We start from the raw sequence: 23,657 nt of genomic DNA on the forward strand, positions 1-23,657 counted from the left end.
TAAAGAATTGAAAACAGAAATATTATTTTGTGGGAATTATTTCGATTATGGCTATAAGAATACAATGTTCCCAATCAAAAATTTTTGTACAATTTCATAACTAAGAAGAATTCAGACTTAGCAAAGATAGATATTATTCATTGTGTAATAAGTTTAGCTTTATTTTATTGCTTCCATAGTGAAAGAAGAGCTATGTTAGCTTCCCAGACGTCCCTCACACCACTGGGAAGGAGTGGACGTAACATCCCAGCAACACTGGCACTTGAATCTAAGGAACTTGTTAAATCTGTCCGAGCCATACTTGATATGGATTGTAAGTTTTCTGCATTTTTTTCATGCTTTTAAAAATAACTTATTTAGCAAAACAAAAGGAGAAAATTTCAAGTTTGATAGTTTAATCTTGTTAAATGCATTGGTTTGCCTACAGTAAAACTGATAGCTTATCGATAAAAATCTTAATGCAACCAATTGTGGGGGGAGAATACTTGCTTTATTTAAAGTGCTCAAAATGGCTTCCAACAGAAGATAGCTGATTAAGACTTTTTTTTTTTTTTACCTCTACTTCCATCTAAAGTCTCTTTGAAATGGAAGAATAAATATAAAAATAAGTCCACAACAGCACTGGAAACCTAGAAGGTTGGACTCAACATTGAGGAAATTTTTAATAATATACAACAGATGGAATAAGATTGAAGATAGAGCCCAGCTATGCAAGAGACCCCAGAACACAATAAAGGTGAAAGACAGTGAGTTAAGTAGAACCATGAAAAACCCTCAAGATCACAAGCAGGGAAAACTAGGAACAAACCCTGGGGCAGTCAGCAGGGTAACTAATTAAAGGGCTGTAGAGCAGCTGAACCAGTTCCCTACTCTTCAGAGCTGAGAGAATACCTCTCTCAAGGGACTGCATGATCTGTCACTGGACACCCCCAGAGTCAGCCGTGTTCTCAGTAACCGCCTTACATATTTGTCTATGTAAGACTCCTGTCTCAATTTAGATATTCCTGTCTGAAATTAGCAATATTTTAACTTTTAAAATTAGAATGTCAGTAATAGCTGCTTTTTGTCTTTACATTCTGATGCTAATTAGAAGTTATTTAGACAGCCGTGTTCTCAGTAACCACTGGACACCCCCAGAGTCAGCCGTGTTCTCAGTAACCTCCGTGTTCTCAGTAACCACCACAGGCCACATTGCTCCTATTTTTTAGGAGGGATGAAAATAGCCACTACTAATGTATTATGTGTAAGATCAGAATTTTATATATCAGACATTTTTAAGCTAGGATGGGAACAGTGGAGGGAAACACCTGCACAGACATAGCCCAGTGGACATTGCAATCATTAATTTTAATTACCTTGCTAGCATTAACCTTTATATTTGTCAAACATGATTGTTCAAAGAAAATTTTTGAAGTTCAGCAGAACTTCTTTGGAAGAAAAGTGGAAAATTACATCTTCACTTTTTATCTGTCATAAGATTATACCCACTCCGCTGCTTAAAACTAGCAAATTGTTTCTAAGTTGTCTTCCTATTTAGAAATACAATTGCTAATGTTTGCATATTTCCCAGCACTTTTGTAATTATATGTGACATATCTTTTTCAGTGTGATAATTAAGATAAGCTCAGCTCATTTTTCTTTCTCTTTAAGCAGTAGCTTTTTCCATCTGTAATGAAAAGGAGAAAATTGCTATCATCTGGTAGATAATTCAGCCACAGCCTCCACCTCATTTCCTTTGCCATGGCTATCCGATTATTTCAAGTTTCAATTTGAAATTTTCATTTGGGTAATTGCCTCCACTTTCTTGTTAATTTAAGTATACTCCAGGATGTTATACTATGGAATTTCCTCAGAAATGAAATTAAGATTTCTTAGGTCTTATAGGTTAAAACCAGTCACTAAGGAATATCTAGAGGACAATTCTGAACCATTTTTGGATCATGGACTCCATGGAAATCTGGTGAAAGTCCTCTTCCCAGAAATATGCAATTAAGCACATTTTTTTCATGCATTTTCAGAGTGTTTATGAACCCCAACTTAAGAACCCCGATGTAAAATTACAGGGAACACGAATGCTTTCTACAGCATTGCAAACATGGCCATCCATCTCTCACAAGAATACCTCTAGCAGTGGAGAAGTTTACGAATCACATAGGCAGCCAAGAGTCAAGCAGCACTTTGAATCCATGTAAACAATGTGCCTCAGAATCTCTGATGTTCCCTAGAGGTCCCCCAAAGGGCACCTCAATTGGTCATCCAACTTCATTAGGCAAATTACTTAACCTCTGGGCCTGTTTCCTCATATAAAAGGTAGAGATTATAATATCTGAAGTGGCAGGATTGGAGGATTAAATGAGATACATGTAAAGTACCTTAAAGTATAAGATGTTCTATAAATGGCTGTTACTGCTGCTGGTACCACATTACTATCTATAGTAATTAATTTAAAGAATACTTTTTCTCTATGGTAAGTATTATATAATTATTTTCTAAAGCTTTGGTTAGCTTCGATACATTTGAAAATGTGATAGATGAGACCTTTTCTTAATATATAACATTTATTGCTATTATTGATTTTGAGTTAGAACGTAATCATCACAGGAAACTGCGGTTAAATGTCTGAATCAGCAGCTTATCTTTCAGTTGTTTATTGCTAACCATAAGGAAACTTAGATCTGCTCTGTTACATTACCTTCAGTGAAACAGTATGTAGACATAATAGGCATTTTCAATCAGTACTGGAACCCCTGGAGGCCCTTATATTGATCTCCATCAATATTTACATGGTCAGTATTGCAATGCTTTAGTGTCATCTTTATTTGAAATAACTACATGTTTTAAAGTGTAATCTTCATTTGATTGACATCTAGATTAACAAAATTCTGTAATGAAAGCAGGAAGAGGCAGTTCTATTTTTTAAAAATGCATATTAAAACAATATCTGAAAAAAAAATAAAACAAACAATATCTGGCTGGATATCCAATAGGAGGTTTTTTATAAAAAGAGAACTCATTGACTCCCTGGTAAATCGGCAGAGTAAACACAGGCTTCTACCTTCCTTCCCTTGGAAATGATCAATGGAATATAAAAATAGGGGGGAAGTCAGGGTCCACACAGTTTCTGTGTCAAGCAGAAGGCCATCTGGGGCTTGGTCCTTTAGGCAGCCTAGACACACTTTAGACCTGACACACACTGGGGCATACAAGAAATGTATGTAAAGAAATAAATGTAAAGGGAAACTGGCACAGCAGCTTCTGTACCACAGGCCACATTGCTCTGCACAGCCGCCTCTGGTCCTGGCTCACGACTCACTCCCCTCAGACTGATGCATTGTCCTTATACTTGCAATGCAATGCACATGGGCCAGCCTCCAGCCTGAGCTTTAGATCATACCCTCATCAACAACTTGGTTGAGTGTCAGGGCAACCAGGGATCCACATATTCTTGCAAGGGTCAAAAACCAATTCTGAGTAGAGAGCTCTCTACATTCAAGGCTTGTATAAAGAGAAACATATAACACACACACACACAGTTCATTCAAGCTCTTATAAACAAATAGATATATATGTATACATAGAAATATATGATTATGAAAAAGTCCACTTTCAAGAAAATAGGAGATAGCTGTCAAGATTCAGAATAGACTTCAGGATCAAGATGGTAGGGTGATCTCATGCCATTCTGTTCCTACACTTAGAAATGACGTTTAAAATTGTGTGTGTGTTCAAAAGATAAAAACCGAGAAAGGAACGCCTCCCTGCACCAAAAACAGAGGGTAAAACTATAATAATAACTGGGGGTCTTCAGCTTCTGAGATACACAAGATCGACGTGAGCAGCTGGAGCAAAAGTTCAAACACCCACGAGGGCCCAAATGATGCCAGAGCGAAGGAAGCAAGGAGCAGGAACCTTCCAGCATAAAATACACTTTCTTTTCTCAACTTACTCACGTAGAAGGCATTAAACAAAAATAAAAATCCCTTCAGTTTAGGAGCCATCTGGGCCTGCCGCCGATTAAATTTGAAAATAAGTGTTCTCATCACTACAGGTGGGAATATAACTTGACACAACATTCTTGGGAGTCAGGTTTGCAGTATATATCAAGAGCTTTTAAAATGTCTATTTGAAAATTGTTTTTGAAAGTTAAAAGAAAATTTTAATGGTCAAATATTTTAACCTGATAATCCCACCTGTTAGTATTTTTGCAAAGAAAATAATCAGTGATGTGCTTAAAAATGTATATACAAGTATTTTCATTGTGGCATTTCTTATAAAAGCAGAAGTATGCATGTTCAACTGTTACATATTGGTTGAATAATTATATAGTTTTACTCAACCCATTGAAAATAAAGATGAACTTTTCCCCTACCAAGCAACAACCATCCGATTACACATATTTGTCTATGTAAGACTCCTGTCTCAATTTAGATATTCCTGTCTGAAATTGGCAATATTTTAACTTTTAAAATTAGAATGTCAGTAATAGCTGCTTTTTGTCTTTACATTCTGATGCTAATTAGAAGTTATTTAGACAGATGGAAAAAGGCTCTTTGAGAAAAAGGGGAAATGCAGTACTGCAATATTTAAAGGCCTTCACAATTTTTCTTTTGGATCCAAAGCTCACACTTGATATAGCATCTTCTCATTGTACTTATTCGAGGTCTCAGACTCTCATCTTTGCCTTCCTTATTTCCTTCAAAGCATATTTTTATTAACCAACATGAATTTATCATGTATATATATATATACCATGTGTGTATATATATATATACCATGTGTATACGTGTGTATAGCCATGTGTGTGTGTGTATATATATATATATATATATATATATATCTTTGGAAGTCAGCTATACTATTTAGAATGGGCATTATGGTATTTACTTCCCATAAAGTAATCATATTATTTATATATCTTTCTTCTCCTAGAATTGGGGAAAATGTTTCACGCATAGGGAATAGGTTATGTGATCTGATGCCATTTGAGAGACAGTTTCACCTGTTTTTTTAGACAGACCTATTCTCTAGTGACTTGGTTATTCAGAGCCAGATAATAACCACTGTAAATATTTGCGGTGTCTTACCATTCAAGGAAAATGGCAAGCTCACATATTCTCTTATATTGTTGCAAATTGAAAGTAGGTTACTGCTATAATGTTCCATTAAGAAAATATATCAAATTTAATCTTGGGTCGTTTCTGGAAAATAAACTATACTTGAGTTATTCAATTTTGTTTTAAGTGGGCAAATTATTATTAGCCTCAAGAAAAATAAGTAATTTCTTTCCTGGCACAATTTTATTTCCAAAAAAAAAAAGTGAGGGAAAAATATATCACTTAAGAAAAGGTAATCATTTAGATTCACTTAGTTTCATTACTTCGTTCTTTCATGAATTATTTATTATCTACAATGCGCCAGACCCTGACGTAGACCCTTTGATAACAGCATAAACAAAATCCTTGCTATCAAGCTGCTTAAGTAAATTGTAAGGGCAGAGATGGACAAACAAGTTAGCAAATAAGTACATGACAATTCCAGACAGTGATGACTGTGAGGCATATAATAAGCCAGATGATGTGTAAGGGAATGTGAGTAAGTGGGGATGCTACTCCTCCTTTTTTGGAGAGGTGACATTTGAACCAAGATCCAGCCAGGAGGAAACCTATATGGAAAGAGTTTTTTAGGCCAACTCTAAAAGCCTTGAGATAGGAGCGATCTTGACATATTTGAGGGACAGAAAAAAAGCCTGGGTATCTGATACATATGAGCAAGCAGGAGAGTAGCGGGAGGTAAGGGTGGAGATTTAGAAAGCAGCCAGATCATATAGGGCTTTGAACACCACAGGAAGGAGTTTGGATTGTATTTTGAGTATTATAGAAGCCATTAATGGTTTTAAGCAGAAGGCATAACGTGATCGATCTGGTCTACATTTTAAAAGATCATTCAGGCAGTTTTTTGAAACTGGACTGTAGGAGTAGCGAAGAGTGAAGAAAGCAGGAAGACTAGTTGGCTATTACATGATTTACATAGGAGATGGTAGTAGCATGGGCTAGGTTTGGAGTAGCAAGGAACAAATGTTCATTTTTAAAAAGAGAAGTTGGTCAGCATGTATAATTTTTTGGAACACTTGAAATTCAGTATTAATGTTTAAACTTGATATTCATTGCATATCGGGTCAATGAGCAACCAAAAGTCCACAAGCACAAAGCAATTGCCTGTCATCATCTTGGATCTCAGACTACCTCATATTTCCCTACTGCCCCTTCTGCACATTAATTAAGTGTTGGGTATTTGCCTTTTTCATTAAACAAGTTACTGAGAATTGAAGTGTTGAAATGATTTAATAATACCAAATCTGTAGTAACCATCTGCTATCCTCTATTGGTACACAGGAAGCAAACATAATACAGTTTGTCAGTCATAAAAATCAGGAAGCCACCATGTTTCCAGTATTTAGTATACACAAACAGATATCCAGGGTGAGTCAATCCCAGAGCTACCACATCGTTTGTGTTTTCATAGAAGATCATTTACAGGACAGTATTTCAGATATATACTTTAACCACATATACTGCCAGCAGCCGTAAGGTATGAAGGCATGGCTAGACAAGCAAGACCTTATTTCTCACACAAAGCAGGAATATAGTTGTCAAGGGGATTGCAGAATGCACAATATCTAGGATTTAATTAAGTAAAAGGCTGTATACCTTAGTACTAACATGGTGAACAGACTATAACATGAAATGATTTCCAACACAAAAGCAGAAAAAATACAAGGAATGCTTCAGAAATTACAGAGGCATAGATGGTAAAGTGTAGTGAATTTGCTCTCTTCCAAAAAATGAAACTAATTCCTTGCACAGTTAGAACTCACTATAATAATAGGATGTCTAAAGTATAGTTCATGTTTCTATCCTATAACTGGACAAGCAAAATGTAAATGGTGGCAGAAAGAAATATTTTCCCTCAAGGCCTGAAAATGTCCTCATTCAAACTGAATGCGTTCTTTTAGGTTAATGGAATAGGTGTTCTCCAGAGTTCATATGAGGACAAAGTATTCACTCATCTCAAGAAAGACAGCAGCAGTAGCACATGTGTACAGCTACAGCTTTAATGATTATTTAACATGATAAAATAGTTCAATTTAGATTCAGAAGTTCCTGCCTTCAACAACAGAATATTAATATTACTATTACAAATAATATATTTTAAAATAATAATACCAAATATATAGAAGATTTTTTAAATTTTATGAGTTTTACAGTTTAAAAGTACCATTTTACATCAATATGTTCTCACACAACCCTGTGAGATAGGCATTATTATGTCTAATTTAAAAGATTTGAAAAGATTAAGGCTCAGAGAACTTAAGTCACATTCTTGGAAAGGACAATGCCAGGACACTAACCTAGGCCTTCTACTATTAAGTCCTATAAGTCTCACAGGGGTATAGTTAAGTCATTATATCGCAATTAATTGGCAGATTTTTTTTTTCCTTGGGAGCATCTAAAATGGCAGGATGCCTTATATTCATTGTTATCTTAGATATGATAAAATATGATAACCTCTCGGAGTCTTGGTTTCCTGTCTCTAAACTGGGGATACAATCTTCATAAGATTGTTTCAAGGATTAAATGAACTAGTATAAAAGCACTTTGTAAAATATAAAGTGCTATGTAAAGGTAAGATTATGTTTTAGGGCTTCCCTGGTGGCGCAGTGGTTGAGAGTCCGCCTGCCGATGCAGGGGACACGGGTTCGTGCCCCGGTCCGGGAAGATCCCACGTGCCGCAGAGCGGCTGGGCCTTGAGCCATGGCCGCTGAGCCTGCATGTCCGGAGCCTGTGCTCCACAACGGGAGAGGCTACAGCGGTGAGAGGCCCGCGTACTGCAAAAAAAAAAAAAAACAAGATATGTTTTAGAGTTCATTTTTTATTTTAATTAGAATCATTGACTAATTTTCATGTCTTACAAATATTCAGAATAAAGCAACAGATTACATTGGTTCAGGAAGCTTTAATAAATTTCAGTCAGGTATAGATGGATACCTGACTCAGTGATATAGTTGTTTTCTCAGGAGGTCAGATTGGGAGAGTAGCTTTTTTTTTTTTTTTTTTTTTAAGAAACCTCTGTATTGTTTGATTGTTTTTTTTCTTTGTTATTTTTAGAGTGAGCGTTTGTTACTTCTAAAATTTAAAGCATCCTTAAGCAAAATAAATTTTTAAACACCATGGAAACCTCACAGTAAAAAATAAAAGCTCTCTGGGCTTCCCTGGTGGTGCAGTGGTTAAGAATCCGCCTGCCAATGCAGGGGATGCAGGTTCAAGCCCTGGTCTGGGAAGATCCCACATGCCGCAGAACAACTAGGTCCGTGTGCCACAACTGCTGAAGCTTCACTCTACAGCTCGCACACCTAGATCCGGTGCTCCCCAACAGGGGAGGCCACCACAGTGAGAGGCCCATGCACCTCAGCAAAGAGTAGCCCCCACTCGCCTCAACTAGAGAAAAGCCCAAGTGCAGCAACAAAGACCCAGTGCATCGAAAAATAAAATAAATTAAATAAATTAATTAAAGTAAATAAATAAATAAAAGCTCTTTGGAATCATTTACAAAACATTGTATAAAGAGAGAATAATAAATGTACCTAAACAAAAACTTTAAAATCTTTAATAATATTTTTCACAAATTTATGACCTTCTGAACTCATCCAACCAAGATTACCAATTACATTAAAATGATTAGATCTTGGGACTATAAATACTATTGATGTTTCTCATTTCTTTTATAATAACCCCCAAATGCTAATGAAAGTTAAAGTCAAAGTAGATACAGCATTGGGAGTGAGAAAACCTAATTCCTGGATAAGATTTTTTAAACCTTAGGTAACTTCCTCAACTTCACTTTTGCTCCATTTACAAAATGAAAAGAATGAGCATCACAGCTTATTACATTACGGGATGAAATGAAGTAACATTTGTGAAATTGTCTTTAGTTTTTACATAAAAAGTAGTTGTTTGCACCCTAAATGAATATCTTTGTCAAAAAGATAGATTCACTTTTACTATTATAGAGGCAGAATAGCATAGTGAAAAGACCATATGCTGGTTTCAAATTCCAGCTCTAACACCTAATAGATTTGTGCAAAAGCCCCAAAAGAGGTTCATGTAAGCTCTCTTGAGTCTCATTTACCTCACCTATAAAAATGGAGACGGCTTCCCAGGTGGCGCAGTGGTTGAGAGTCCGCCTGCCAATGCAGGGGACACGGGTTAGTGCCCCCGTCCGGGAAGATCCCACATGCCGCAGAGCGGCTGGGCCCGTGAGCCATGGCCGCTGAGCCTGCGCGTCCGGAGCCTGTGCTCCGCAACGAGAGAGGCCACGGCGGGGAGAGGCCCGCGTACCGCAAAAAAAAAATGGAGATATCACCAACTCATAGGGTTGTTATGAGGATTAAAGATAATGTTACTGAAGTAACTAGCTGATTAAAGTTAATGTTTATAAAGCGGCTCATATCATCATTATAATATATCATTATTTTATCTCATAGTCATTATAACCTTCATCATTCATTGTCATTATGTAAAAGGATTTTGTCCTCGCAACCTAGTCTGATATGATAACTATTCTCTCCCTCCCTCCTTTTTTTGGAAAGCTGGAAACCTTGGAAGGTGATGAAAGATTTCTATTAATGTAGGTTTATATAATTTATCATTATTAAATCACTGAGCACACGTAAAAATGATGTGCTAAAATCCCTGAAAACAATTCCAAAGTATCATTTTACTCTTTAATATAGCAGTAAAAATTTGAATAGGAAACCCAGCTTCAACTCAATTTTTTTTCATGGATATAAAGTTTGAAATAATAAAGAATATTTGTGTCTAACTGGCAGCCTCGAGGACTCTCATATTTCATACTGTCTTGTCCGTGGAGAGGGAGGCCTTGCCGACCTTCTATAGATGATAGAAATACTGAAAGTGCCCATGGATGGGTATAACTAGGCATCAGTTCTCTGCACAACTTTGACAGGCATTTCACCCATATGAGTAAGCCATATAGATATCTGGTGCAAGAATGTTCCAGACAACAGGTGCAAAGGCCTGAGGCAGGAATATACCTTGTATATTTGAGAAAAACAAAGAGAGCAGTCTGGACACAGAGGTCCAACTCATTGTATCATTCAGTCCTCAGCTCATTGTCTGTTTCTCAGCAAGGCCTTTCCTAACTACCTATTTAATTTGGGCCTTCTCTCTCCCTCCAAATACTCTATTTCACTCCCTATTTTATTCTCTCCTTACGACTGTACACTATCTATTTTTTGTTTATTTTCTTGTTAATTTTCTGTCTCTTCTATTAAAATATGAGCTCCCTGAGAACAGGGATCTTGACTGTCTTGTTCAGCACAATTTAGGCAATGCCTAAAGCAGTACCTGGCACACAGTAGGTTCATGAAATATTAATATTTCAACATTGTGATTAATATCTATTTAATATATATATTTAATGTATATGTTTAACATATATGTTTTAATATCATTTTCTTAGGTGTGAACTTAAACTAATGAGGTGCCATTTTTATTCACCAGAGGGCCATCTATTAACAATGACCCTCAGTCTGTAGTGTTAGTGAGCACATGAGGAAACCAGCACACTCACACAATGTTGATAGATGCTAGTCAGTTCAGCTCTTTTGGAGAACGGTCTGTCTGTGTCTCTAGGAATCTAAAATGTACATTTTCTTTGACCCTTCAGTTTCACTTCTAGGAACCTATTATGGAAATAAATGCCCACTCATATGCATGAATCTAATATACAGAAATATCCACTTGTATGTGCAAACAGATATCAAATAGTCAGTTCCTTCCACAAATATTCGTTGCATACTTGTGTGTCAGGCACTGAGAAGAGAGGCTGGCTCTGCTAACGCTGAGAATGTCCCTGAGGCTGAGGTATGAGGCAGGTGAGACTTGAGGAACAGCGGAATCACCTCTTCTCTCTTGTACATGTAGACCCTAGGTGGGGTACCACACATCGTCAACTGCAACCTTGTTTTTCAAAGCAACAAATCTGATAGATGGGGAGTAATACTATTGAAAGCCATGAACTGTGAGTGATGCACCACAAAGAGCATTAGAGATGAAAAAGAAAGAAACCAAAGTAAATCTGTAAGAGTGGACCTCAACAGCCCAGGCAGAAAAAGAGCATGAATGATACTTTCTCAAAGTAGATCATTAACTAGTGCATGCCAAGCTGTTGTAACACTGAAGCACTTCAACTGTTTTGTGTAACATCTGCTGGAATTGTAGTTCTTCCAAAAGATTATGGAAAGGATGTGATTGTTTATGTTTGTACATATTTGGACATATACCACAGATTCCATGAAAGCAGTTTTGTCTTGCTTTGTTTTGTTTTAAATTTAGATAAAATGGATTTGTTCTCATGTTTAGAAACCATCAATGGGAATGTGGCTTGTGGAGTAAGAAATCCTCAAAGAAGAACTGTACTGTACACAATTACTTACAGTCTCAGTAGGAAAGAAAAGGTAGTGATATACAAATAAATCAAGGGAAACTTCACAGAACTCTTTGATGAGCTTAGATGTTAAAAAGTATACAAATATTGGACAAAGAAGCAACCTAGAACTAACATAAACTCTTCAGAGCAGTGGCAGGAATGTTAAAGCCAGTATTAACTTAAGTTGTTTTTTTTTTTAATTAAAGATGAGAAAAGCTATATTTGAAGCAGTAACAAAGAGAAAGAAGATTTGGTATGTTAAGTTAATATAGAGAGGGGAAAAGTCTAAGTAGTGTGTTAGGCAGATTCTTTGCTGGTCTCCATGGTCCCTACTTCCCAATGTTGGTACCCTTGTGTGATTCCCCTCCCCTGGAGTATGTGCAGGACCTGTGGTTTACTTGTAACCAGTAGAACTCAGCAAAGATGACAGGATGTACACGATAACATTACATAAGATTTTAGTGCTCGTTTTGCTGGAGTCTCTCACTCTTTCCTGGCTTCAAAGAAGTGAACTGCTATGTTGGGAGACCCACATGGCAAGGAGCTGAGGGTAGCCTCAGGCTGACAGCCAGAAAACTGAAGCCTTGGATCCTATAACCACAAGGAATTGAATTTTGTTAACAATACCAAAACCTTCCCTAGTCGAGCCTCAGATGAGACCACAGTCTTACCAGACACTAAGCAGAGGACTCAACTAAGCCTTGCCCAGACTCTCAACCCACAGAAACCGTGAGATTAAAAAATATATATGTATTATTTTAAGCTGCCAAGTGTGCAGTAGTTTGTTACACAGCAATAGAAAATGAATATCATAACTACTGCCATTTGCTTCTACCTTCCTAGTTGAGAAAATGACCTTCAAAGCAGCAAGGCTAGAATTTTCCCTGGAATAAAAAAAATTCCTTCTATTAGAGTTAAAGATACAAATTACATTTTTAGAGCTTTGAGTCAACCTTCAGACTCCCCATGAGATGACTCTTCTCTATCTCCGCCACCTCTTTAACTCTTTTCTATCCAGTCGAAGGAAGGTTGGGGGAATTTGAAGGATACTCCTTTACAAGCATAGTTAAGACAAGGGCCTCCAGAAGCAGACAGCTGCTGTTATGTTAGAAGTGGTGGCATGAGCTGAGAGAAACAGCTCTTCCTCCTCCCCATGTGATGTCTCATTCACATGTCACATTCCCACTACCTATCACAGTGCATGACACATAAGTTGATGGTCAGTGACTGTCTGAAGAATGAATTCCTTGTTAAGTTACCTCACCTATAAATCCAATGAGAAAGAAGGAAAGCCATCCCTCCCTACTATGGTCCTTTTCCTTCTTAGACTTTTGGGAATTAAAAGGCAATCATGACACTTATATGTGTACAAGGAAGTAAATGAATGAATGCTGAGAGTACAGAGATGAGCGAATTGCTTTTTGTTCATAAAAGGAATCTATAAAACCTAACATGAATACTGATAATTTTATAATTCTCTTTTTTCCTTCTCAGTCTACAGAGTTGTGTTTAGTTTTTTTTTAATTGAGATATATTTGACATGTTTAGTTTTATGAGTCTTGGTCAGTGTTGGTAAATGCCAAAAGCTTAATTGTCTGATTCCAGATGATACTGACATAATGAACTCATTTGTTATGTCTCCATTTTCTATCTTCACATCACATAAAAGTACAAACCTTTTATAACCTGACAATAATTGGAATGCCTTTATCTTTCATTCATTTTATTGTCAGCTTCCTTCTTTGTAGACCTCCAGTGGAAACATAATTTTAACATTATTCATTTCTGTTTGGTACATTGAATGCATGATACATTGTACCTCATTACTGACAATTTGTGAATTCTTTATAAATACTTTCATTAATTCCTAATTGCTTTGTTGGACATTACTGATGACAAATGCCCCGTTATAGTTTCATTTATGTAACATATAAGTATAAAATGGGCAAAAATGTATACTCCATTGCTTTTAATGTCCATTTCAAAAACATGGTAATTTTTTAATCTAAGGAAATGAAACTATTTCAACTCATAATGTCATTATTTATGAATTAGGAAATTACATACCTGTAGAATTGAAACCTTTTTTTAAAAATGAATTGATAAGTGCTCAGGGGTCATGTGTAATGCCTAAAAACGTGGTTAATTTTTTAAAATTTAACAAGCACTATATTATTTCTCCCTACAGTCTGTTGTCTAGTGGTCTTTAACACATAAATCATGCTACATCACTCTCCAAGTCAAAACTCTCTGATCACTTCCCATCACACTTAGAGTAAGATCCAAGCTCCTTACCATGGCTTGAAAGGTCCTTCATTTCTGGCCCTGACTAGCTCTCTACTACTCTTCCCCTGCTTATGCTACGCCAGTCACGTTGATCTTTTTATAATTCTTCAAACATGCCAAACTCATTTCCACCCCAGTGCCTTTGCACTTGCTTTTCCAACTTCCTAGAATCGTTTTCCTTCAGATCTTCACAAGACTTACTCCTTCATTTCATTCAGGTCCGTGCTATAATGTCTTCTTTTGAAAGAGGCTTTTCCTGGCCACTCTATCTAAAATACTAGCCCAGTCATCACTACCCATCACTCATGATCCCTCTACTCATGTTTTTCTAATAGCACAGATTGCCATCTGAAATTGTATCTGCCCCCCCAGAACATAAACTTCCAGAAGGCAGGGTCCTCACTGTGTTGTTCACCACTGTAGCCCCAAAAATTACTACAGCAGTTATTCAATATGTGTTAAGTAAAAAACTAAGATCATAGAGGTAGCCTGTGTAGGACTAAACATCAGCTGAAGAGAAAAACAAGGAAGTGAGGTAAAAATAACACGAATTTTCAAGCCTGGATTATTGGAGGGTGGTAGAACCGTTAAACGTCACAAGGAACTCAGAAGGAAAGACAGAAGGACCAGTTCTGTATTAGACGTTAGAAATGCTGGTAGACATCGAGAGGGAGGTGGGAGAGAGGTCACGACTAGAGATGTTGTTTGGGGAGCAATTCATGTAGTTCTGATAGTTGAAGCCCTAAGATGGCAGAGAGAGGGTGTAACAGGAGAAGAAGGAAAAGTCCTTTGGGGACAGCTCAGAAGAAGAGGGGCCAGATGGGGAGCAGTCAGGATGACAGGAGTAGGAATAAAGAGGTTATGGGGAGCTTAACAAAAAAGAGCTCAGGGAGAAGAGAATTTCACAAAGGGAGTGTTAAGCAGCTCTAAGTGCTGATAACAAGAGGACAACATGTGAAAAATGGATTGGCTGTGATTGTAAGCATTTGTGACCTTTAAGAGAGAAGCTTCAGTAGATTGGCGAGGGCAGGAATACATTTTACACCAACACTGACTTGAATGTCAGTTTAATCTTTCCTCTGTGATTCATAAGGCATTTCAACATCTCTAAGGACCTCTTGGTCATTTTATAAATATCAGTTATGTAACTCAGTAGTTTAAAAAGTATTGGATTAAGGAAAAAAGGTAAAGGAAATTGAACTGGATCTATACAGATCTTACAGCATATGGTAGAAGTTCCTTAATTTAAACAAATTACCGCCTGTGCCCAGGTTTCTGTGACTTTCTAGTGAGGAATGCAGTGTGCTCTGATAGCTGTCAACAAATTGTCATTAAGCATGTGCATAGTTTTTTAAATTGAGAAGTGCTAAGATAAAAGGGAAAATGTTAGTTAAGCCAACAATATTTTTATTTTATTATCTGCTGACATAAAAATGGGTTAAACTTTATTTTTGTTATTTTGAAAAGGTCTGAAAAGAATGAATAAGCAGGGAAAATTGCTCACACTCCACCACCAAGAGGCAATCATTGTTTGCATTTTGACCTAATTACTTTCAGTCCTTTATTCCAGATTTTTAAACCTTCTAACACTTTTGTGTTATTTTTTTCTATAATGGGAGGAGGAATATAGTAGCCAACAGCATGAGCTTGAGAATCAGATTGCCTGGGTTCAAATCCCATCTCTTGATGAGTTTCATAACCACTCTGCACCGCAGTCTCCTCATCTATAAAATGCAGGAACAAATAATTCTTCCATAAGCTTATTTGTCCTAATATCTGGCATATAAAACAGAGTTGATCCCATACTCTTTCCACCTTTCCAAACTTACTTGTTCTATTTTCCCCCTCCACTGGCACTCAATTGCAAGACTTTTCATCACTTTCATTATTTTAGTTATCATTTTCCTAATGTTCTCTACTTTTCTCATTGGTTTTAAGATGCAAATATTGTTTCCAAATATAATATAGGTTGGGAGCCACCTCTACTCCTGGATACTGAGCTAATATGAGAAACTGAGGAACCCTGTTGAGGATTGTACTTGTCTATAGTGGCCTTAAAGTTGCACTGCACTGTGCCCCCACATTAAAGTCAAACATGGCCTGACTCTGTTCTGAAATTAAAAAGGATAATAAACTAATTAAAGCATTTGATTGTCTGTATCAGCGTTATTATCCTGAAGCCATTAACCATACAATGATAATCAAATGACTGGATGGGCCATTAACAGTCATATGTCCCTAGGGCACCACATCACAACTGTGTGCATTCTGTGCAGACTATTGTGACAGAAACGTTTCTAAGACTAGGCCAAACGTGAACTATTTAAGTAATAGAGAACCCAAGGGAAAACAGTTTCTTCTTTTGTTTACTTAAGGAAAGGATTCGAATAATTGATTTCAAGTATCTTTAAAGAAAGAGGAGATTAAGAAAAATCACCTTGTTAGCCTCTTGGTTAAAATAATTGGTCAAATAGCATCAAGGCAGAAGAACATGGCCATAAAAGCTGCAACACCTCTCTCATGGCTTCATGATCGAAAACAAAAGTAAGCCCTGAGTTCTCCCAATCAAACTCAATGGGTCATTTGCGTATGACAATTATAGTTATATTTCCCAAAGCCAACCTTGCTTTTGAGTGTTTTGGCACCCTTTCAATTACTCTCCTGTTTAGGGGCTCAGAAAAAAATAGGTGAAGTATCTATAATATTCTTTTTTTTGTGAGCGAGTTTTTTATCAACCTTACTCTTTTCTGAAACCTCTTTTCTCTGTTCTAGTACTGCAATGTAGGTTATTATCCAAAGGTGGATCTGTCTTTATTGATAAGGTACTGACAAGGTTCTGTGAAGTGCATCGCTGTGCTTTGGGTTGGAGAGTTTTTATAAACAGCAAAGTGCTATTGTTTTGTTGCTTGAGAAGATGGTGAATTGACATTAACTTAAGGAAACAGACTGCTGCAGGTTTTTCTAAGTATCTTGCAGTAAATCAACCTTCAAAGACTTCCTTAGGAAACACATTGGCTCTTTTTAAAAATATAAATGCAATATATTAAACATAGTTCTTAAATCATCTAGCTCTTTTTTTCTAATCCAAAGATAAGAAAAATATATCAATTTGTAATATGACTTCCTAGAGATTTGGATAACAAAAAGCTTGGACGGTCTTAATCCAGCAGAGCTGTCAGTTTCCTAGTTCTTTGTGTGTTTTCATTTGTTAGGAGTTGGCTAAGAGGAAGGTCACATTTGTGTGACCACTTGTGTTGCCTCAGTTCATGGTCTTGAAATTTTCTTTTAAAGAGTGACTAATTATGTACTTCTTCCCAAATAGAAAAGCAAATTTTATTTACATATTTTCTGAATTTTTAACTGTACCCTCTTTTTTATTCTTTGGAGTAGAAACCATTGTTTATTTGTTTTCTCTTTAATTTTATTATCTGGCTTTCTGTCTAGTGGTTCTTCTTAGTACACACTGAATATAAACTTCCTTAAATAAGAAGATAACATGTTAAGACTGTGAAGAGGTCAAAAAGGATAATTATGGTTGTATCTAATTATCATGTAAGTTAACCAAATGTAATTACAAAGCAGTTGTTAACTTTTGTTTAAAGGTGTTTATTTTTTTTGTTTGGGTGGAAGACGAAAAAATGTTGGCCTTTGTGCTCTTCTGTTTTGGCAGTGCTCTGTTATGTGACCTAGATTTCAAATCTCTGTAGTATTTCCTGTATAAAACCAGTGTATTCCCTCTCTGTGCACCTTCCACTAATAATAAAACATGAGTCAGCTATGCAGAGGCACTATCTGTGTAAGGTTTTTTAATCAAAACCTTTTATTAATAAAAACAAGTACAAAGTGCTATTATAATGCAGATGAGCTAATAAGCTAAGTATAATTAAGAATTTTTCTAAAGAGAAATTTCTCAAGAGGTAAATATTTAAAGATTCACTCTTAATTTTTTTACTAATATGCTTTTTTTATGCATAAAGAAATTTCTTATTTCTAAGTCTGATGTAATCTTGGAATTCTTGGTAGGCAGAAACTGTGACTCTTTAATATTGTACTAAACAAATATTTTTTGATCTATTCAAAGAATTTTTCTTATTACAATTTACTATTATAATTTCATTATTTCTTAATGAGTATTTACACTCTGGAAAACAAACACCTATCCAGTTCTGTCATATGTGAAGTGATATTGGCAGATTTCAGCCATAGTATAGCCTTTCCTCTTGGCTCAGCCATTAGTATAAAAAAGACTAGTTGTGAAATATCAACCATTATGCTTTAACATTACTGCTAGGAAACTGGACAAATTCCAGGTCATTTCACTGAACGTGCATCACATGGTCAAGGCTTCCCGACACTCTGGCCTTGACTAAATAGCACAGCAGTCTTTTAAGTATTATGCATCTTAAAGAAATATAGGTCTATCCAAATTGGCTGCACTAATAGAAAATATAATGATAGTTACAACTGTATCTAAATGACACCAAACATCTGTATTACAAATGAAACACCGACTCATCTAGCTGTTTCCAAAGGTACAGACATTTACATTTATGTGAGCAAAACAACTGAATGATTAATTGAATGTTTTGAGCTTGTGTTTGAATTTTTACCATAGTCTCAGAGTATTACTCTAAAGCATTCTCCTTTAGGCTCTGTTCTCTCAATCATATCATCACTTCTATTCCTTCCTCCCCTCCCTTCCTTTCTTCAACAATTTCAGACTGAGTACCCACTATGTGCCAGACACTGTATATTGAGTGGGAGAGTAAAACAGACATGGCCTTCCTGGGGCATATACTTGGTAGGGGGTAACTGGATAGTTTTTAAAGTTTAATTATATACGTACAAATTATGGTAAGTGTTCTAAGGAACAAGAATAAAGTATTATTTATTTGGCAAACATTTTTGAGGACCAACTATGTGTCAGTCATTTTGCTATATTAATAGTAGATAGGAATGAATGAAACAATATGATTCCTGCCCTCATAGAGGAAATTTGGAAGAGGACAAGAATGGTCTGTGGTAAGATTTAAGTTGAGACTTGAAAAATGGCTAGGAGCCAACTATCTAACAAGCTAAGGAGAGAGCATTCTCTCCTTAGTAGGGAAGAGAAGGGGATGCAAGACTCAACCCTAGGAACATTTAGAGGTCTGTAGAGAAAGAAGAAGCTGGACAAAAAAGGAATGATCTTTTAAAAATTTAGATGGCTCTTTTCATTTTCTAAATTTAGGTGGAAAATTAGGTGTGTGTGGTATTGTGGAAACCAAGGAAAACTGAATGCTTTTAAATAATTGTCCTGGTAGATAAATTTTAAAAAATTATTCTCAGCAAATTATAAAAGACTCCATAGTCACTAATATATATAATATATTTTTATGTTATATAAATATTTATATATTTTTATTAAATTTTTATATAAAATTTATATAATTTTTATATTATATTAATATTTAAATATATTTTTTAAATTTTTATGTATTTATTTTATATTACATAGTACCTGATATATAATTATTCCATATTTCTTTTATATATATTTTAGAACCACTTTATAGAACTATAATATAGTTCTAAATATAGAACAAATATATATTTTTATATATTATATTTATATTCATTTTATATTATATATATTTGTGTGTATATATTTCAGAACTGCTTTCTCCAATTTAGAAACTATCTTAACCAATCTTAATAGGCCCCTCTCTAGTACTACCATGAATTTAAACTGCTGCCAGTTAAAATGTATTTCAGAGTTGGTTGTGTTTGTTTCCAAAACGATTAATGCTAGTTGTACTTGCCACTGTAAATTAATTGTAATTTTTGTAATTTGATGAAATGTGAAAGTGGAAAGAAAAAGTTGATTTTACAAAAACTAAGTTGAATAGAGAGATTTAATAAAGGTGAGTTAATAATGCTATTGATTAGATGTAAAAGAGTCACCTGTAAAAGACTGGAGGGAAATTATAAAAGTCTAGAAGGATTCTACTGCTCTTGGGTTGTTTCATAACTGTTGTTAACTCTCAATCCACTCTGAAGAACCTGAAACTGGAAATGATAGCTGTTGCATTTTGGGTGTGGTTTCTGCAAGAAAAACAACACAGAACCCTAATCAGAGGACTGATCAACAAAGAAAAGCCTCTAGCCTAATAAAGATTGGCAGATGAATATATATTTATATGTTTTGATTTAAAATAAAATATATAAGTATAAAATAAAAATATATCCATATATATATGATACCTTAACTGATGGTTAATCTTCTTCTGTAACCAATACAAAGATAAACTTTAACTCAGCCTATGTCCATTACCAAAATGCATTAACAAACTATCATTGAATAAATGGAATCTTACAATAAAAGTTTATTCCTTTTCTTTCATGGTTTCGATATTTAAATACCTCAAACAAGGAAAATGAGCCTTTGAGTGTTTTGAATTTGCTAAGCATATGTATATTGCACCTAGTCTTTGTTTCTGCACCTGGCCTTTATTTCTTTGCCTTAATCATACTGATAACTTTTAAGAATGTAACTGATTACCTATTAATTTCAACCAACATTATAGTCTCACTTTTATTCTTAAACATAACCACAGTTAAGTTTACTGAAGTGTACTTCTCAAGTAGAGAATATTATAAATTGAAAGGGTTTAACCCTTATTTTCTGAAATTCTCTTTACAATTAATTTCAGAACTTACCCAAGATACTTAGAAGACATGAGAATAATATTTAGTATTGCTACATGTTCAATATCAGTTCTTACTGCTCTATAAATTTAGCCGCAAGTATTTAATTATCAATAATAATATTTTTAAATTAAAATTCCATACTTAATAGTCAAATTGTCAGTGAACAATGTGGGACAGCAAGTGATTAAAGTGAGTAGGTAATAAAATAAAGTATAATAGAAGACAGTGATCCAATGGGGGAAAAATAGAAATGAAGTTTAAGATTCCCAGAATTTATAAATTAGATTCTTAAAGTAGATTTGATTTGTTGGATTTTAAATACCGGGTTTTGTACACATGCACAAATGTCTAATAGCCAAATACAATGTCCATGGTCCCTACCTATAAATAGCTACACACCATTCTGTTACTTTCGTGTTGCCGAGGAGGTAGCTTCCTGCCAGAGACATGTATAGTGCTTTGGGACATGGTTATTATATACAGCATCAGAAGTTAAGGCTTTGGGCCATCAGATACGAGCAACGGGAAGACAAATTTTGGCTCAATTATGAGAAGGAAACTTGGACAATTAGACCTATCCAAAAATGTGAAGTCCTATGTTTCCCATCACTACAGAGCCTGGAGGAATCATGAAAGACTTGTAGATATATTGGATGAAAATGGAACTTCTTAAATTCCTCCGTATGGCTGCCACAGAGCATTGAGTATTTCGTGCAAGTCAAGGGAGATGCTGTGGTACAACACCGCATCTCCTAGAGGAAGGAGTGTTATTTTATAATCTTCACAGGACCACCAGCCTTCCAAGCTCCATACCTGAGTTACATCAGCTCAGAGGAGCTTCTATTTTCTAGCACTTGCACATTTTCAACCCAGAATGCAACCATTTTTTCTCTAGTTTTTAATGTCACCATTAAAAGAACAAGCAGTGGCCTTGTTCGTATACATGTCAGTCTTGCCTTCCATTTCCTTCCCTCCAACACTAAGAGTCTGACTAAGCAAATGAAAGGAAATGAATTAAATATTCAACTCAGAAAATAAATTTTTTGGAACCAAGTATGTCTGAGTAAGACTCAGTACCCTCAAGGAGCTAGAAGTCTATGAAAGGAGGGGAATAAAGTAACTGCAAATTATCATAATGCTAAATTGAAGATATGAAGTATTTTATGAATGGTAAAAAAGTGCTAATAGCTCAAAAGAACAATGAGGGAAATTGTTTTAAAACCAGGAAAGCATTTATAGAGAACGAAACATTTAAGATTTGGCTCTGAGAAATTTTGAATGGCAGTGATGGAATCAAAAGGAAACTGGAGCAAATGGAAGATAAAGAAGAACTGTCATAATTTAAAAGCACTGGAAGAATTGCGAGATACGAGACTGAAACAGCTATTTCATTATTTATGCCATTATAAGCAACACAGTCTTGAGAAAATATCGCAACATGAATTATTAACTGTATGCACATTTGCACTGATACTCTAGGGTCCCCAATTTCTCAGGCACACTCATTCTGACAAACCAGGTACCTTAATATCTTAACTAACCTTCATCCACTCTCCTGTTGTCTTTTTAGTTTTGTTTTTGTCATCTATGGCAGACTTAATGTTTGCCCTACCAAGTCTGCCCCAGTAGAAACTGTAAAGCCAGACACTTGCTTTCTCAGCCTGCTGAATCTGGAAGTAGCCACACAACCCATTCCTGGCCAATGAGATATGAAGGAAAATCTGCTTAGGAACTTCTGTAAAACTTTTAATTAATAGATAAGGACAGATGGAACCGGGACTACCTCTTTTTCCTTTCTTCCTGCCTTCAGTATAGATATGATGTCTGTAGCTTTGGAGGCCTTCTTGCAACTACAAGGTTGCACTAAGGATGCTGGAGTAGAAAGATAGAAAAAACCTGGGACCTTGATATTATTGTTGGGTAAACTCCAGGCTCCTTAAAAATAAACTCCTGTTTGTTTGCGCCTGTAATTGGGTAGTCAGTCACTTTCACCTGAAAACATTCGTAACTAATATGCAACATTTTTCGTAAATCTCTCCAGGCAATCTTACTTTTAAAAATCTGAAGATAAGTCTTACTTCTTGGGATGTGAATACTCAACAAACCATTGTTGAACATTTACTGTGCACCAAAGACTGTACTGTGTACCAGAAAGTGGTACAAAGATAAAACATGGCCAATGCCCTCAAGGAACTCATGTTTAACATGAAAAAGTGATAAGTGTTGTGATAGAGACTGGTACAAACCACAGAAGTACCATAGAGGAGGGGAAGATGAACTCTGCCAAGGAAATTAGGGGAGGATGCACAGAGGAAATACAATTTAAGCTGGTTCCAGATCCGTGAGCAGAGTTTACAAGGCAGAGAAGAAAGTGTTAGTAACTTTAGGCAGAGTTAATAGCCTGTGCAAATGCAGTGATGAGTTGAAGGAACGTGGCCTGTATTGGGGAAAAGCAAAAAGTTGCGAGTGGTGGGAATGTGTTTTTTTTTGTTTTTTGTTTTTTTTGCGGTACGCGGGCCTCTCACTGTTGTGGCCTCTCCCGTTGCGGAGCACAGGCTCCGGACTTGCAGGCTCAGCGGCCATGGCTCACGGGCCCAGCCGCTCCACAGCATGTGGGATCTTCCCAGACCGGGGCACGAACCCGTGTCCCCTGCATCGGCAGGCAGACTCTCAACCACTGCGCCACCAGGGAAGCCCATGGAATGTTTTAAGTTTGCTTTTTTTCAGGAATGACTCTATTTTAAAATAAGACAGATTTTACCCCATGAAGCTACTTGTATAATTAATAGAAGGTAGTTAATTTAAATTTTATCTCACTTGAATTTATGAAAATATTAACACGAGCTAATCAGTAGTTTCTCCTTAGATTGTAAACTCACATATTTAGGTATATGTGTTGATGTATGACTTTCGAAGCAAATTAAACAATTAAAATTAGAAGGAGATTGCCAAAAGTAAAAGAAATGTTTAAGCACTTATTTAGCTATAAATACTTAACATTTTTAGTTAAAAGTATTGTATACAATCATTAAAATATATCATTAAAGATCATTATCTCAAATCAAAGTGTACTTGAAAGTAGGAAACTAAATTTTCTTAATTAGGAAGTCTCAGAGATTTCAGTGATTCCTCCTGTTTTAATTCAAATTTGAATTTATATTCCTTGTGTTTAT

At 35.8% G+C, this 23,657-nt stretch overlaps 1 protein-coding gene across 1 annotated transcript in view; it reads left to right on the top strand.

Annotated features, from left to right (window-relative positions):
* The window catches only part of STXBP4 (syntaxin binding protein 4), a 189,695-nt gene that overhangs the window by 117,554 nt on the left and 48,484 nt on the right, over positions 1-23,657 (top strand). Inside the window, exon 16 of the mRNA XM_022552629.2 lies at positions 180-313. Coding sequence (XP_022408337.1) covers positions 180-313 — 134 coding nt within the window. The remainder of the gene's footprint in view (positions 1-179; positions 314-23,657) is intronic.

This window comes from Delphinapterus leucas, chromosome 19 (genome assembly GCF_059928025.1).
Source record: "Delphinapterus leucas isolate spDelLeu-1000000601 "Yukka" chromosome 19, BTC_Dleu_Yukka2, whole genome shotgun sequence".
Classification (NCBI taxonomy): domain Eukaryota; kingdom Metazoa; phylum Chordata; class Mammalia; order Artiodactyla; family Monodontidae; genus Delphinapterus; species Delphinapterus leucas.